The sequence below is a fragment of the Hetaerina americana genome, unplaced genomic scaffold, assembly GCF_022747635.1.
Source record: "Hetaerina americana unplaced genomic scaffold, ioHetAmer1.1.p SCAF_8, whole genome shotgun sequence".
Taxonomy (NCBI): Eukaryota; Metazoa; Arthropoda; class Insecta; order Odonata; family Calopterygidae; genus Hetaerina; species Hetaerina americana.
In genome coordinates, this window is record NW_027287427.1 from 29,928,612 (window position 1) to 29,947,602 (window position 18,991).

Below are 18,991 nucleotides of genomic sequence, written 5' to 3' on the forward strand. Positions count from 1 at the left end.
CGAGGTGAGATGGAAAGATAACGGGGATTACTGGAGTGATAAGTGTAGAATAATATACAGCGGTGGGGACGAGAGCCAACGAGGGGTTGCCATAGTATTAAATGAAGAGGTAGGAAGAAGCGTAGTCAACATAGAGCAGGTAACGGATAGAATACTACTAGTGGAGATAAAAGCAGAACCGACGAACTTAGTTATTATTCAGGTATACATGCCACCGAGCAATCATAAGGAAGAAGAGGTCGATAAGATATACGATCAGTTAGAGGACATGATCGCGTGTGTTCCTGCAGGGAAACATTTGATAGTGATGGGGGATTGGAATGCGACGGTAGGCGAAGGAAGAGATGGTGATGAGGTGGGCGACTACGGTTTGGGCACGAGGAATGACCGCGGGGAGAAAGCAGTTGAGTTCTGCAGGAGACAGGGGTTAGTCATCACCAACACTTGGTTTAGACACCACAAAAGACGCAGGTATACATGGAAAATGCCAGGTGACTCAGGAAGATATCAGCTGGATTATATCCTGGTTAGACACAGGTTTAGGAATAGTGTGATAAATTCCCACAGCTTTCCGGGAGCGGATGCGGACTCAGACCACAATTTAGTTGTTATGAAATGTAGCGTACGTTTCAAAAAGATAAGGCAGGGGCGGCGAGTTAGAAAATGGAATGTAGAAGCATTAAATGGGTTGAAAAGGAAGGAATACAAACAGGCGGTAGAGAAAATCATGGAGGATGGTAAAGGGCTTATTACTATCGAAGAAAAATGGGAAATGATCAAAAAAGGGTTGTCTAAAGCCGCAAAAGACACTATTGGAGCCGTTAACGCTAAAAGGACTAGGAAACCATGGATCACGGATGAGATGATTACAAAGATGGATGAGCGGCGAAAATGGAAGAATATAAATACAGAATTAGGCAAAATGAAGTACAAAGAATTGAACAATAAATTGAGGCGGGCAACAAATAAAGCAAAGGAAGCATGGTGGAAGGCGCAGTGCGAGGATATGGAAAGTGTGCAGAGGAAGGGTGAAATCGGTGCGCTGTATAGCAAAGTTAAATCGTTATCGGGAAGTAAGAAAGGAAGAGCTATGCTAACAGTTAGAGATAAGGCGGGTAAGGTAATAGTTGACGCAGGAAAGATCCAAGAGAGATGGAAGGAGTATATAGAAGAACTGTATAGTAAAGAACTCAGACCAACACAGTTAGACATTGAAAAAGAAAATGACGTAGAGGAAGACAGCTTAGGTCCAGGCATATTAGACAATGAGATAGAAAGGGCATTAAGGGAGATGAAACTAAATAAGGCCGTGGGGGTAGATAACATTCCCCTGGAACTTTTAAAATGCTTAGGAAAATGTGGGAGGAAGAGGCTATATGGGCTGATCCGTAGCATTTATGAGGAGGGAATCTGGCCGGAAGACTTTGTGAGAGCAGTTTTAGTTCCGATTCCGAAAAAGGTAAAGGCCACGTCATGTGAGGACTATAGGACAATTAGTTCGATATCCCACGCAGCTAAAGTTGTTCTCAGGATCATAAACAAAAGGATAGAGAGTAGGGCAAATGATTACTTAGGGGATGATCAGTTTGGGTTTAGGAAGGGGAGAGGTACGCGTGATGCCATTGCAGTAATGAGATTATTAATCGAGAGGAATATAGAACACAACCAGGAGGTATTTGCCTGTTTCGTAGATTTCGAAAAAGCGTTTGATAGAGTGAATTGGGAAAAACTAATGAGTATTCTGCAGAAAATAGGAATAGATTGGAGGGAAAGGAGGCTAATCCGCAACCTGTACATGTCTCAGACTGCTCAGGTGCGGGTGGGAAACGGGGAGTCAGGATGGGCAGTGTTAGGAAGGGGTGTAAGGCAGGGTTGCCCATTATCACCGTTGCTGTTCAACCTGTATGCAGAGGAAATGATCAAAGAGGCATGGGAAGAACTAGAGGTAGGAATGAAAGTGGGCGGGGAATTCGTAAAATCAGTTAGGTTTGCTGATGACCAAGCTTTAGTTTGTCAGTCAGCCAAGGGGCTGCAAGCATTGCTTAGTGAATTGGAAATTCAGTGCGACAGGTATGGGATGAGAATCAACATTAATAAAACAAAGGTTATGCGATTTTCTAGAAAGAAAAAGGCCAAGCTAAACATTAAAATAGGTGGGCAAAAAATAGAGCAGGTAGAACAGTTTACGTATCTCGGTAGTGTTTTGGACCAACACGGTCAAAGTAGTAGGGACGTAAGGAGAAGAATTGCGCTAGGCAAAGAGGCTTTCACGAGGAGGAGGGAGTTGATGACGGGGACTTTGAGTAAGGATGTTAAGAAAAGACTCGTAAAAACTTTGATATGGAGCGTAGCTATGTACGGCGCGGAAACGTGGTCATTGAAGCAGGAGGATAGACGTAGACTGGAGGCTTTTGAAATGTGGGTGTGGAGAAGAATGGAGAAGGTGAAATGGACCGAGAAGAAAACAAATGAGGAAGTACTTGGTATGGTGGGCGAAGAGAGGGGTTTGTTGGGAGCAATCCTATGGAGGCAGGAAAAGTGGATGAAGGGGGTGTTGACCGGCAGTGGGATGTTGAAGACTGTGATAGAGGGTAGAATGTTGGGCAAAAGAGGAAAGGGAAGGAACAGGATAGGGATGTTGGACGGGATGAAGGGCGGAAGAAAGTACTCAGAGATGAAGAGGGACCTGGTGTAGAGTAGAATTTAGGGTTGTGTTTTGTTAGTAGTCACAAAATATTTGTTTGGTAGTTGTGTCCATCGAAAAACCTACCTTAACCGGTAGATTACCTTAAAAAAAAATATATATATATATATATATATATATATATATATATATATATATAATATATTATATATATATCGTGTATACAACTTCTGATTTCTGCTACTAAAATGTGCAGTGCTATCAATATATTTCTCAGTCAACAAATTAATACCAAAAAATAGGTTCCGTTATCAGCACTTAGCACGGGGATTGGATACAATAGTACCTGCTAGGGTATTTATTACAATTACTGGTCATCAATGGTACCTTACATTCACGAACAATGTAGTCTGCGCTTCAAAACTTATCAGGCGGGCATTTGAAAGGAAATGGTGACAAACTAAAAACAGTACCAAGAAGTTTAATTCGAATCATTAAAATGTTGGGCCATCACAGGATAATATTGAACGGGATGAATGAAAAGAGAGGTGAGAATGTTGAAGTTCGTAATCTGTCGAACACCTTCGTGCTTATATATTAATTCCTCAAGTCACGGCTTGAAAAACCGAGGATGGCCTTCATTAAATTTTGGAAACGCTCGGTAACCTAGTTAAATAATTTGTTATAACGCCAGAAGCAATTATATACAGAGACCCAATGGACACGGTTTCAAATAAAGCATTTTATTGATCAAAAAATAAGTAATCTATTTGGAGGAGAATTTTTGCTGACCACAGAAGATAACGCGTAGGATGAGGGACATAATTTTTGGCGGAGAATAGGAGAAAGTGCGATGCCGTGGAGTCAGAGACTTAAGGGACCGCCATGGCGTCTGCATTCTTACCCGCATCTCATTTCATCACACATTCACATATATATCTCCTGGGCCCGCAATCACCGCATTGAAATATCGATCGATGACGAGTGTTCACGCTTGCACATAACCTCGCCAATGTGAGATAGATATAGAGAAGTAAAACTAATGACGAGCCTACTAGCGGAGTAAACCAATAAATCCTGTTTTGTTGAAATTATATTCAGAGCTAAATATCCCTCTTAACAATTCACAACTTCCGAATTACTCCTTAGATTTATTAAGCAAATTTCAGTGTTTTTATGTGCGCGTCTAATTGCATAAAATTGTAAATTATAGTGAAAACTGCTCACACGTCTAACATTCTATTGGTTGTAATTACACCAGAGAAGAATAATTTCCGAAAATAATAAGGTGAGATGGGTAAGTAGCCGATTGCATGTAGAAAGAGAATTCGAGGATACCTAAAAAATCAATATAGAGCAATGCGATTATATGCCCACGAGGCTCCAAACATGGTTAGACGTTTATATTGGGGGAAATGTGTGAAATTTGAACCGGTACATGCTACTCAAATCTCCACTAACTTCTAAAATATTTTTATTAGAGTTACATTAAAAGATGCCTCTAAGCTATAATTACCTCCCATGGTGTATTACCTACTGATGTTGACCTTATGCTCCATAAAAAGTTATTTATTGCCCTCATCGATTGGAGGAAGCTTTTACACAGATTTATAAAATTCACTCGCCCATAAAATAATACATCCAATGGTCCAGTAAAGATGTTCGAAGGCTAAGGGTAAGAGCCCACTCAAGTCGTGAGCCTTCGGACAGGAGAAAGAATGAATTTGAAAACTAAGATATCAAAAAATAAAAAAAACACAATAATAAATTGCCAGGAGTTAAAGTTTTTAGGCACTTTTGCGATGTGCAAAAGAAAACTACTACAAATTCTACCACGAATAGAAAACCGAAACAATGTTATTGATCCCATTCTCTCTTGGTGTCTTTCACATCAATAAGTCTGGGTCATTACGTACGACTGTTATAAAAATTTAAATTCTAGGAAAAAATCAGAAAAATAAAAAAAACAGTTAAATCTGTTGTGATGTGTCCGCTATTTGAGCCTGCTAAAAAATGTGCAAATTCATAATTAGCGAACCTATCTTTGTAAAGAGGCTGACTCAGCACAGTCAAAATTAATCATTATTGTTTTCTGATGAAATAATATTATTTTTTATTTGAGATCCAACTTCAATGTCAACACATCAAGAAAACATCAGCATATTTTTTTACGCTGAACTTCTTTGCTCGTACAAAATCAACCCAAACAAGTACATTGTTTGAGTCAACTTTTTGTGCGATAAAACATGACAAATATTTCCAAAAAAAAACAAGCAAATCTTTATAGGAGACATAGGAAAAGTGGCACGCCCAAAGGGTAATGATCTTTAGAACATTCCAAACAAAGTCGGTTTACGGAAAAATGGAAAGAGTTGGGAAGGGAGCAAGGGTTAAGCGTTTTCACCAGAACCATACCGTTTTCTTGTTAGAAATAAGACATTTTCATCGTCGATTGTTAGCGGGAACGAATCCTCGGTGTTCCATTTCACACTAAAACCAAACAGCAATCGTGTGCGTGGCGGCAATCCTCTTCGCCCAAGCCGCGAAAATTCAAACAAACCCAGCCTACCGGCAAAATCATAGCAATTGTGTTTTGGGATCTAAACGGGGTATTGTTGGTCGATTTCATGGTTCCTAGGACCACAATAAACCCTGACAGGTATTGTGAGACACATAAGCAACTCAGACGGGTGATTCAAACCCGGAGAAGAGGAATGTTGAGTAAGGGCGTAAGCCTTCACTGCAACGCTCGCCCCCACGTCGTCTGTCAAGCCGTCGCTCTCCTGCGCTAGAATGGATGGGCATCATCACCGACTCACCCTATAGCCCGGACTTGGCAGCCAGAGACTACCACTTGTCTCCTAAGTTGAAAGAAAATTTGGCTGGAAGGCGCTTCAAATATGATGACGATGTGAAAGATGAGGTCCAGCGCTTCCTCAGCGAACTGGTTTGACATAGGAACAAAAAAACTGCCCCTGCGCGCATATATGCTTCAATCCGAAATAACAATTATGAAGGCAAATAGAGGCAATTTTCAACCTTTAAAATGTGGATCAATTATTGTATATAAACGTTTCTTTTTATATCTAAAAAATTAGATATTCTTATTTTGCGATTATCTTTGGGTATAAAATACTCAACTAAATTGTGGATGACACCTTCGCTCTCTTCTGTGCCAATCAGCGTCGTTGGATTCAAGATAATCGGCATTGTCTTTCTGAAATAAAAACGAGGCGCATTGCTAGGATGGATTCAAACTAAACTGACGCTAAATACCCTTGAGTCTAGTAGTTGAGGATATAATACGCTTTTAGTTACCTGTGAGTTAATTATGACGAATAATCCTCATTTTCATGTCAGGCAAATGGAACGCATAATTTGCCATGGTAACAGGTCGTCGGATAACCCAAGGAGTGCTTTCTTAAGCCTCTGGTCTCCGGTAACTTATTGCATGACGGCCAAGTTTAATTTGTTTACTCTACTCTTCATGGAAGGAGAGACATTTGGTCTCAATTTCACCCAAATAAAAACCTCTATCTATCTATTTCTTTATTTACCGCTTCGAAAAAAGTGGATAATACTACGCTATTTTCATCATAGGTATTTTGGTCATTTTTTTGCTTTCAAACCACATTTATCACTCTCCCGGTGTTTGTTTTCTGAATTGACACTATTCCAGTAGTTACCAGTACCTTGGGAAGGAAAAAGACGGGTCAAGTTTGGTACAAATCCGTCAATGTATGTCGGAGCCCTAAAAGAAACATACCCGAACACTTATAAGTTAAATATTCAATTGTTCCCGTTACTTATAAGTTAACTAAAATGTATATAGATTAGCAGCAGGCTACCGGATTAGGGTAGGTTTTCGATGGACTCTAGCACCATGCACCGCTGAACTTTAAATCCCTGAATAACATGAGACAAAGCACCCATTAACCCCAAACAACACATTAGGATAACTTCTTCTTTAGCTCTGAATACTTTCCACCATTTTTGATTCCACCCTAAAGGCATATTACTTTCTTGTCTTTGCTTGAGAGTGCAAGGTATTGTAAATTTTCCGATCCTGAATGTCAGTTTTAAAATAATAGTATTGTATAATTATATATTATACACTACAAAGAATCTATCTTTAAAAATGTTTCTAAGACATAATGTTTTTACTTAAAGACCAGATAAATAGGAAACAATATTAAAATTTTTAAAGCTTTAGACTAATCCTCTTCATTAAAATGATCTGTATCAAAATGAATGTGTTTTATCTGCAACTAAATTTCAGCCTTCGTTCCAGTATTAAGGAAGTGATTGTGTGCTAAAATTACCCAAACATTTAAGAATATTCACTTCAATACCTTCAAGACGACTTTGAAATTAGGGCTCTTAGCTCACATATTTTTTATACACCAGCAATTCCGTAAAAACCTACGTGAGCGTTAAATTCCGTCCACCATTATGACTAAATGACCGTCCTTCCGAGGAGTAAGCAGAGAAAATGTCTTCGAAAACTGGTTCAGATAGGCTTAAAAAATGTAGAAATCCATTTACCAAAAACAATTTTTTTCAAATGGTAATGCAACCAATAATTTTTATAATGAATGATTTTCTGTCCAATGATCTATTCTATGATAATTTTCACGATGATTCCATTATTCATATAATTTATAGGTTTACCCTAGCTATTGTTTTAACAGTGAATACTATCTAATGATTCGGACCTCAATTTTAACTTTCACTTTTCACTGCTGTGACATTTTTTCTTCGTAGACGCCTAAATGCAAAATTATTCCCTCAGAAGAACAACGCCCAACGTTTTCACCCGACAGCACGAACCATCTTTCTTTAAAAAAACACCCTTTGTACGTGCGTATCTTAAGGAAACTTGCAAACAAAAAAGCAATCAATTACTCCACCGCCACGTTAAACTGACAAGTTACAAACGTGGGACGCTAACGCAACTCCTTGCTGTGCTCGATTTTCAAAAAATTAATATCCTCTTGGGAAGCCTGGAGAGGGTTAGATTTCAAGCGGAGAGGAAAGAAGGAGAGATGGAAATATGAGGGAGAGTTGCGCGATATGGCGGATCTCATATAGGCCTATGATGGTAAAACGAAGTTTTCTGAATCATGTTCGGAAATTGAGATATGTCATTTCATATATTAGCGCTAGTATGTTTTTAGCATTTTAGTACGATTAAAGCCACCGCTATGATGTGTGGCAGGGGATGAAAACACACCGGACTAATTTTGAACCCCTACCACTGTCGGACAATGTTGTTCTGATCCCTTATCGTCCGTGTGAAAACCGCCATCTTTAATGTATCTATTCTATGCTTAATCTCTCGAATTATATTGACATTCTCGCTTACCATAGTACGATGAGGCTAATAGTACATTTTCAACATCATTGCTAAAAAGAAATCCTTCCAATTTATGCAAAAGAATTAACCTGCAATTTAACCTTCGCTCCGTGAGTGATTCCCAGCCTAGCTGCTCTAATATTTTGAATACGCTACTAAGTTTATAATAACAACGTTTTGCAAATCTAGCTCCTCTGTGGTGTTCGCGATTCAAATCGGTAATCAATCCAACTTCATGAGGATCCAATATACCAGCAGCATATCATATTCTAAATTAGGTCAAACAAGTGAAAGATTAGATTTATCTTTAAACCTTTTCATCAAATTTGCCCAGTACTCTTCTAATAAATTCTAATTTTTTGATAGATGGTCCACATAATCCCCGTACACGTTTCACCCAGGAGAGGTCGTGAGTGAGGGTAACGCCTAAGTATTTAATTGAGTCTACATTCCATTTCGGTATTCCTGATGAAGTAGGCGTTCGGGAGGGAATTGCTCTTTTCCTAGACCCAGATGTCAAGTAAATACTCGTAGAGCGAAGCAAAAATATATGGAGAGCAAATTAAAAACATCGTTTCGATAGTTTTCAGCCATATGGTTTCGAGGGGAGGAATATTATGAAGGGGATCGGGATAAGTGGTAGCTAATGCACTGGTCTCCCAACCCAAAGTCCCAGGTTCCAATCCTGGAGGTGGTTCTATTTTTCAGTAGTATCCGGATCCCAATTATAGATGCTTTGAGGAGAGCACTTTAAGTTAGTACGTCGTCCGTCGGATGGGATGTTAAACTTCTTGGCACCTTTCGTTAGGCTAATACCGACGCCTGGTTTCTCTCCACCCTTCCACCTTTCCCATCCATCCATTATGGCGCAAATGACCTTGGCTGTCGGTTACCTCAACTATAGCCACTACTACTTATTTTCATTAGAATCGCTGCTAGATAAATAAGTTTAAAAAAATAATAATAAATGATATAAAGAAACTGTATAAAATTAATATCTCTCGCTTCGCAGCCGGCCAAAGGCTGTCAAACTAAATACGAATGGGCTCTGAAAACTATATGAGATTTAACTCTATGAGTTTACATCACAAATTTGATACATTGACGCAATTGTAATGCCCAATTTAATAGTATGGGTAGGTTTTAGAGGCTGGGATAGAGGAGAAAGAAGGGCGCTAATGGAAAAACAGCTACCAAGCAGAACTCGGGGAATAGTAAGGGGAAACGTATCTTCTGAGAGCATCAGGCTTTCCGTCCCGACGGTAACCAGGGATGATTATAAAATTCTCAAGAAAATGAAATGTTCCTAGGAGAACAGTGCATTTTTCTTTTAAAGCCCATTCATCAAATCATTCTTTCAGAATTATGATAAGAATGGGAAGTAATGGAATCCTTCATCATTCTAATTTCAAGAGGATCAATCATTTTTCAGAAGCAATTGAAAACATGTCTCAAAGCTAAATGACGCGTGCGGTATATTTGCATGAGTTCTCACTTTCTATCCAATGGATGAGTTCTACTGCGGCGGCATCGTTTAAATTATATCGTAATAATATAGGATTTCAAAAATAATATGAATAATGAAATGAAGATATGTAATGTGCGGGTGCACCTGGAATTGATATTATGATTATATCCTTTTTATAAGGTAAAACGTATATCCATGTTTGTCTGGAATCCAGAGTTCAAATGAATCGGAAAATACTTGCTGAGGTCTTGCAAAATGGCACTGTCAGCCGGTGTACACGCATAATCTGCTCCTTGGCATATTTTCTCATCTTTTGATATAGCAAGCGGTATGGTTATCTTCCAAAAACATCTCGGGTAGCGGTCCAAGCACGAATAGCATGAATCACATATGGAAACAGCACAAATACAAAAGATTTCTGCGATTACACCAGAAAAATTCCGATAGAACGGGTATCAGCAAAGGCCTTTTTCCAATGCTCCTTGCTCTTCGCTATATTTTCTGTCATAATTACACCACCAAAGAAGAAAATATGTCAATACTCGGAAAATGCTTCACACTAGCTCAATACACAAAGTGAAATCCAAAATTCAGGAGGAAATTTCGGAAACTAACTCATTCCACGGGGATTTGGATTGTTTGCTTAAACTTGTCAGGAAAGTTGATTCAATTTTAGCTTAGAACATTCCAGTATTGTTAAGCGTACAATTTCGCACATGAAAATATCCCACTGTGCAGAATACGAACAGTAGCTACATTTGAACAAGCAGATACAAAGCATTCCGGTATCGCTGAAGATGGTGGTACTTATGATGCAGACATTTCATAAAATATTAATTACTATGTAAAAATTTATCAGTGGCAAAAAATGAATGCATACTTTTCGATCCATACACCCGCTAAACACAAAATTAATTTGAACGTCCAAAAAAAAACTTAATTGAACGATTTCTCATAGCAATGATTTTCAGAGGCATAGAAAAACAGGAATTAAAAGATGACTCATGGGAGTCCTAATATATCGTAATTATACCTTTGAAGCTAAGCGATCGTCAGAAATAGGTCGATCCTCGCGAAATTCAACTCAATGATATTAATCTAACAAAAATGTTTCTCGTCACATAGGATGTCATTGAAATGTATAATTCACAATTATCTATTTCCCGCACTCAACGGTACTGTCACCTCCGATGGGTTAATAACTGGTGTACGTATGCAAACACCATCGGGTTCATCGGAATTCTGAAAATATAAAACTTCTCCGATCAGCTATGTGTCGTTTTAAATGTTTTCCACCCTTGATATTTCGCACATTATGACTCATAGACTATTCATTATTATCCCAACCATATCAGGAAAATAGGGCTAAGAAATCGAGCTTTTTTCCAAATCCTTCTATTCAAATTAGAGTTGTATGGGTGACTGGTTTTATTAAGGAGCTCTGAAAGCCGCTTGTATCCTAATGTAAACTCAACAAAAAAACCTTTTCGCGGCAAAGCATCATCCGTTTCCGAAGCAAGATTTAAACTTGCAACATGTGGGTTAGTCGAACGTAATAAATAAATTTTTAATATTAGGGAAAACACTCGAGTCATTTACGTCGGCATTTTATTACCAATTCTAGATCTCGTTACCTGAAAGTGAGCCAATGCGTGCTCGAATTATGCTGTTAATCTGAAGTTTTGATGATGTGCGATAGTTGGAGGGCTGGTAAATAAGTTATTAATTAGAACTTTTCTCCTGTTTTGATTTCACATCACACATTTGGTCAATATTCAAAGTGGCAATATGAAGTACTCAATAGCGGTATCGATTACGTCTCGTTTTTTTTAATGAAAATTGTCGAATTTTATAAATCAATTTTCGCACATTGGGGCGACAGGAGAAATAATTGTTTTTTTTTAATATTTGAAAACCTATTAGCTTCAGCAAATGTAGACTTGTTAATGTGCCTGTGACGTGTGCATACCTTGAGCACGTGAAAGTTTGCCCTTGATTAGCAAGATACTAACTCGACTAGTGAATTACACTTGCTGAACTTTTAAAGGATTTTTCTTCCCCCCCGTTCCTCCACGACCCCATAGTATCGTTTATTGTGATCAAGCGATTGGTTGCCTGACTAGATCTTGGAAGAAGCATGCTTCGAAAGAACATGGTGGAGGCAGAAACCTAAAGCTCTTTTACCCAAAAACATCATTAACATACGAGACAATTCATAACAAATAAATGACGACGTGAAAGCGGTGTTCAGCATGAGCAACATATTTCACTCAAGAATATCCACCTTACATCCGTTCAGTAAGCTCTTTGCTTGTCCCCATTTAGTCTTCAAATATCGCCGCTATGGAAAAAATATAGGAAATACTATCTCTGGAGTACTCGTATATTTAAATTACATCCTACATAAATAGGATAAAGGGTTCATTCAATATTCGTACACCGTGCCGTTGTTATTGCATTCGTGTCTTTTCATTCATCCCACTATCTCAGCGGTATAATACCTCAAATTTTTAATAATTATTCAATCTTATAACACTATTAATATTATAGTATTAAACAAAATGAATTTACTTTTAATTCAGCTCTACCCTATATATTAAATATAAAATTCTATTGAAGGTAATGCTGACAGAACATGTTGAACATCTTTTGCTTAAGTTTCATAGTGAACAAAATTGAGAATTTCTCAAATAGAAAGATCGTAATTGGTAATTGGATAGAGTATTGGGCTATTGACCAAAGGGGTTCGATTCCTTGATGCCTGAAGAATTCTCAGCTTCAATCAAGAAGCTCGTTGCGTATGTAATTTTTCGGGATCCATATCTTGCTGTGAACCCACGGGCGGTGCAGAGAAAGGTGCCCTCTCTACCCTGATGTGCAAATTTCACATTCCGTGTAGGGCTTAATACGATGCGTCCTCTATCATCGCCTGCCAGACCAACCTTCGGGTTGATTACCGCGGTTTTTAGTTGCTCAATTAGTTATCATATTTATTAATCACTCAGCCTTTCGGATAAACTTTCATCCTAAAGTCAACTTCATATTTGAAAACCGAATGATGCACATCGTAAAGTATTGTTGGTCAATTATATACGCTGATGATTGTGCTGATGACCCCTAGAACTGTGTTAGCGGGAGTAATAGCAATTTCTCGTGGTGTCTGTTCCTCAGCGTGACGGTTGCAAAGGCGTCTGACCCTAATTTGGTGGTCATTCGAGAGATGATGCCAAGTTAAAAACCTTATTGAGGAAGACAACAATAAAGCTGAATTATTAGCCTATAAAACGATTACCGACAAAAATATTAGATTTGGTCCTAGCACTACAGACCTCGACCCACCTGGCCTTTCGTCGTCCATCACAAAATCCATTCAAACTAAATCGAAAACAGCTGCACAGAAGAGGACCAAACTAGTTAGAATAGGTAATTGGAAGGCTAGACCGATGTTAACACCAGAGAAAGTAGAAAATAGAAACAGAGATATATTAGCAGGAAATAGAGTTGTTTTAGTTTTAGGGCGAGGTGAGATGGATGGATGGCGAGAATAACTGGAATGATAGTTATACAGTAATAAACAGCGCAAGGGAACAGGGTCAGCGATAGGTGGCAATAACGTTCATTGAAAAGGTTGGATGAAGCGTAATAAATATAGAGCAAGTGAGCGAAAAAATATTTTTGGTTAAAGTAAAAGCTGAACCAACGACCTTGGTCATTGCACGGGTCTTCTGTCCGTCAATCAATCATAGGAAAATTGATAAAGAAGCATTGTTAGAACTAAAGATGAGAGTGACATTCGGCGGAGAATTCGTAAACTCAGGCTTTAGTTTGCCAGCCAGCTCAGCGCATTTGAAAATCAGTGCGAAAGGAATGAGAATAAAATGAATGTAAACGAAACGGGGTGATGCGGTTGTCGCGAAGGGAGAAAGCTGAGCTAAATATTAAAATACGAGTTCATAAACTAGAGCAGGGGGAACAGTTTACCTATCGTATCTCGGATGTGTTTAGGACGAAAATGGTCAAAGTAGTGAAGACATAAGAAGAATTTCGTGAGGCAAAGAAGTTTTCACAGGGATGAGTGAATTGGTGATGGGGACTTTGAATGAGGATATTAAGAAAAGGCCAGTCAAAACTTGATGTGCAGCGTGGTTTTGAACGGCGCGGAAACACTGTCGTCGGAGTAAGATGATAGGAGTAGATTGGAGGCATCGAAATATGCATGTCAAGATGGATGGAAAAGGTAAATTACAAAGAAAGGAAAATAAACGAGGAAGTGCTAAGCTTGGTGGTGGAGGATATGAGATTACTGGGAGATCTCCATAGCAGAGAAGAAAGATAGCTGCGGAGCGTTTTGGGTAGCGATGGGTTATTGAAGACTGATAGAAGTGAGAACGTTTGGCGAGCAAAGAAGGGGTATTAATATGAAAAAGATGATGGACAGAATGAATGGAGGAAGGAAGTATGTGCAATTGAAGGAGATTTTACTCTAGTGCCGGATATCAGTATGTCGTTGTACTGTTGAAAAGTCTGTGTCCATCCAAAACCTACGCTAAGCTGTATAATACTAATGATAATCTATATGGGTCATCAAGATTACCAACTTACTCTAATCGATTGAAGTCTCGCATTTTGAATATATAGGTATCATTATGAGAAAAATAAATATGCATTTTTCCACAGACGAAATCTGTGGAAAAGTGCATATTTTGTTGTTCTCATAATGACGAACTTCCACTACATCTCACCTGAATCTGTTGAATATATATGTAGGTAGCATCATATAATTGCAGCTTGGAACTACCTAGAGGATAAGTACCCTAACGCATTGTTCTACCAAGATATATAAAGTGTCTTACCTAAAATCGGAATAAAACAAAGGCGCCAAACTACGCAAGCATCCACCTCTTCGCCTTCACGTTGTGGGGTATTTTGTAGAAATTGGACAAACCTGCAATTAACCTGTACGTTATGTAAAATTTATGAATCGTCTATACCCTAAATTTGAACCTGTATAGCAACTTTATACACCTTATAATTATTATAGTAATAATAAATTGTAATTGATGCAATAATAAACATGGAAAACGTACCGTGTCTCATAGTATTTAGATGAACTTTCCGTTGGCATATTTGTAACTCCGCCATTTATTTCCACTGTACTTCATGCCATCTGTGAATAAATAACAAAAGTATATTAAACAGCTGAGGTACGAAATGTTAAATTTGTTTACATGATCTGAACAAGTTTTTAAGTTGATTTTATTTCACCCATTATCTCTGTAACCAAAATGTTGAAGTTTTTGTTTGTATTTATAACACTCGCCTACATGACAGACACATGTACGTATCCTATTTTGCAATTTACAAAACTAATAAGCAATTAACATTGGGCGTGGCTTTCAGACCTCATCAGCGTCCGTTATTAATCATTGCATTCAAATAATTATTATCTTAAAGTCGACCCTAAATTAACTGTTTTAATTATTAAATTTCATTAACGACTGACGTTTATTTTTTTTTAATTGTAGGTCACAGCCTTTATTGTTATGAATGTGTATCAACATACCCGGGATGTGGTAAAAATTTTAATTGGGTCTTACACTGGGGAATATACTGTCCAGAGTACAACGATAAGTGTGTGAAACTAATTGAACGCAAAGGAGGTATTATATACAATTGTTTTTTTTAACAAGTGTGATGTAGGTTCTAAGTTTACATTACAAAACTCCCACTTTTATACTTGCAGACGAAGAAACAATTACTCGAGCATGCCTTAGCTCCTTGAATAGCATTCGGACAGATATACCTGCAGATAAGTATGAAGGATGTAGGCCTGCGGCGAAGGACGTGAAGCTTGCAAATTATGTGAATCATTCAATACCGCAACACGACGTTAAAAGGTAATTTAGTGCGTTCTTATTATTATTATTATTTTACAATTACGTTGCAATTAGGCGATTTTCCTGGTGGCAACGGTCTAGTTTGGTCAAATATAACTCTTACCACGAAAATTACATACATACACGCACTATAAAAACAGATAAGAGTTTATACTCTTATATTTATATAATTCTATATCTCAAAATTGTTTCGCAGGCAAAGGAATTTTTTCGGTGCCTCATAAATCTATGGGTACAAAATTCTATTTCAAATTAATGTGTAAAATATACGAATTGTGGGATTATTTTTTTTTAATCCAGGCCGGAATGAGTTATAACAAATATGTAACCTCAAGTGGAAATCTTATTCATGCTGTTCAGACTTAGGGTTCAATCGCTTCGATGTCTATTTTACTAGCAATTCATTGTTCATTATAATCATATTTTGGCCTCACAATCAATAAAAATCACTTCTTTCCTGCATGTGTCGTTGTTTTACTATCAATTACTCTCCTTCCGCTAAAGGTTATAGTTTAATCTGGAAATATGTTAATTGTAAATTTTAGGTACTGTTTTTTAATGGTAAAGTAGTATACTTGGGTGTCTGTAAGGTAGTGGCACACACAAATGAAAGTATTTTCTTTTCAGGGATTACTTCGATGATGTAAACTGGTGCTTCTGTTACTTTGATGACAGGTGCAACTCAGCAAACAGAATTGACATAACATGGTTACTGGGTATGCTTTTTGCCATTCCCCTTCTACTCAGATAAGCACGTCCAATTCTATTGGGAAAATTTTTAATCTTGGTTGAAACAAGGTATATTGTGATCATGTGCTGGCTATACTTTTATTGTGTCATGTAACTTCTGTAGCATGTATGGCTCAAAAATTAGTAATAGAACACAATATTTGAGATCAAACAGTTGACTGCTGTTTGTCAAGTTGTTATTGTTGCATATATTTTTATAAAAGCTTTGTAGCTTGTAGGTGCAATTTTCAGTGTATTTTTAAATGTGTCATAAGAGCTTTGTGGTTTAAACACTTCTCAATGACCAAGTATATTAGTGTTTTTGGAACAATATTCCATCCGGCATTTATTTAGCCATAATTCATGTTAAATTTTAACCTATGTGATTGAAACATTCCTCATTCCATTGGCACGCATAGGCATCCAGTGTCTGCACTTTTGATTATTCCATCCAAGTTTGGTTAAGCCTTAAATAGCATGTTTGCTGAAAAAAGTCCCTTTTGTGTGTGAATTGTTTATGCACCAATTAATTTTTAATGAAAACTTCTACTGGCCGGAATTTATTCCTATTCTAATTTTAGCATACCTGACTTCTGTCCAACATTTTTTGAAGGTTTGAATAACACGTTTGCAAAAGGAATTCTTTTTATCCTGTCAAATATTAAGCCAGGATTGCTGTTCTCACTTCATGCAGTTCTGTGTATTATGCATTTTCATACTGAAATTGAAGTTTCTGATAAGGGTTCATAATCATTTGTACTTGCTTGAAGTGAGAATCATAAAGTATCCAAATGGTGTTTATTTTCTAAATTTTAACAAATTTTCTAAAGGCTTAAAAAAAACAGGTTATCTTTATGATTTCATTTTTATGCAAATTATTGATGCTGTAGTCAAAATGTAATGAAAAATGTATCAAGTGAGGGAATATTTCTCTTCTCACTTCAAGTATTTATGTTTCATATGCTTTTTTTATACTGAAATGAATTTACTGGTAAGTGCTAATAAGCATTTATGCACACTTAAAAGTGAGAATGAGAAAGCATCCAAATGATGTTTATTAGTTTATATTTTTATGAATGTTATGATCATTTTGTTGTCCTGTAAATACATTATAACATGAGATTTGTTCCATCTAATTGTGGTCACGCCTTAGTCCATGTGTTTGTTTAAGGAACTTCAACTGTTGGGTGAATGATTTTAGCACATCTGACAATTCCGTCCAAAATTTTCCAAAGCCACAATTTCCTTTTTTATTTATATTATTGATGCTTTTATCAAAATATAATTAAATTTGTAATAAGTGAAAGAATATTGCCATTTTCACTTCAAGTAGTGACATGTAATATGCTTTTTTTTTTTACTAAAACTGAAATTTCGGGTGAGTGCTCTCAAACACTTCCACTTGCTTGAAGTGAGAATTGGAAAGAATCAAAATGTGTATTAGTTTATATTTTTATAAACGTTTTGATCATGTTGTAGGCCTGTAATAACAATCATCATGTTGTATCATGGTCTTCTAGTTTTTTAAGCATAATTGCAGATCAAATTCCATCGATTTTGCAAATGTAAAATTTAGTTTGAATAAATTTTTTTGAATAATCCTCTTCTCTATCATTGATAAAAAATATTAAGTCATAGCTCTACTGTGGTTGAATTCCTAATTAAATGTGATTATTTGGTGTTGGTAACAATCAAGCATTCTGTGCAGGTACATTTCATCTATTGTAGCAAGAAAGAATGTGATGGTTATTAGTGTTACTCTCAGTAAGTTAAGTCGAGACAGTGTTTGAAATTTGATCTTATATTAATAAATGGTAAAAATATTTTAGAAAAATATTACTGTCAAGGTAAGATTCACTACAAGTCTGCCAATGTTTTAAGAAAGTGCATCTTGTGGTTACATTCATAGCGTATAGGATTTGAATGAAGTCTTGGAATAGTTATCCTATGAATTTTCTATGCAGTAACATGTATTACTCAACCAAAGGACCAAGGAATTAAGCTAGCCAGAAAATTAGCTTGAAAAGAACAAAATAGAATATTTAGTTAGACCTCAAACATGGCACCAATTGTCACTGCCATTCCTTCAGACCCAGAAAATTGTTATGATCAACACTAGAGTCACAGCAAATTGATTTTATTGTCAAGAAAATCATTTCTGGATTACTACTGGAGTTATGAACAGCATGGATGAAGCAAAAGGAATTTTAATGGTTTTAATCTACCTAAAGATTTTTATTTTGACTTTTTGCTATTCGATGTATGTATACTTTGACACATCGGCCTCTCATAAATGAATACAAAAAAAGATACCACTAGTAGTGTAATGTGGTTTTATTCCAGGCAGGAAATATACAGAGCATCTGTATGCACTTCATTGTTAACTGGAGAAGCATAGATGTGTGAAAGAGAGTTTATTGAACTTTTCTCGATTTTGTGAAGTTATACCCCTTGGTACATGTGGCAGACCGTAAGAACCGGGTGAATGAACAGTTACTGAATGCTAGAAATATATTAAAATGGTAGGGCAAGGTTGAGTGAATGGAGCTTTGGAACTGGTTTGAAATAAAAAGCTGCATAAAACAAGACAGTGTGATGTCCCCATGGCTGTTCAATGGAATTATAAATAAATGTCTACAAGACTAGATAGGTGTAATGATGGTTATTATTAAATGGCAGCCTACCATTTAAGGTAGATTTTGGTTAGAGAGACATACTAACTACCATACATTTCTATAAAAAAGTCTCACTTAACCAGACAAAACCTGACTCTTCACTCCCTATACATCACTTTCCTAACATCTACCCTGTATGCCATTCTTTAATATTTCATTGCCATACAACAATTTCAGTGTAAAATCGTTATTACAATTGGGATCCCGGTCAAGGCGAATGAT

General features: G+C 37.1%; 1 protein-coding gene across 1 annotated transcript; it reads left to right on the forward strand.

Moving 5' to 3' along the window:
- The first annotated feature begins 14,681 nt into the window (after positions 1-14,681).
- Positions 14,682-18,638, forward strand: crim (QVR superfamily protein crim). Its single transcript, XM_071596910.1, has 4 exons — positions 14,682-14,805; positions 14,994-15,128; positions 15,212-15,365; positions 15,993-18,638. Exons 1-4 carry the CDS (start codon positions 14,754-14,756, stop codon positions 16,114-16,116), a joined length of 465 nt encoding a protein of 154 aa, XP_071453011.1. The 5' UTR covers positions 14,682-14,753; the 3' UTR covers positions 16,117-18,638.
- The last annotated feature ends 353 nt before the right edge of the window (positions 18,639-18,991 follow it).

What these genes read in the sequence shown, in the direction of transcription:
- crim (XM_071596910.1), top strand. Translation starts at nt 14,754, where the DNA reads ATGTTGAAGTTTTTGTTTGTATTTATAACACTCGCCTACATGACAGAC. An exon ending in CGCCTACATGACAGACACAT is followed by an intron (nt 14,806 to 14,993) that starts GTACGTATCCTA and finishes TTTTAATTGTAG; the next exon opens with GTCACAGCCTTTATTGTTAT. An exon ending in ACTAATTGAACGCAAAGGAG is followed by an intron (nt 15,129 to 15,211) that starts GTATTATATACA and finishes TTATACTTGCAG; the next exon opens with ACGAAGAAACAATTACTCGA.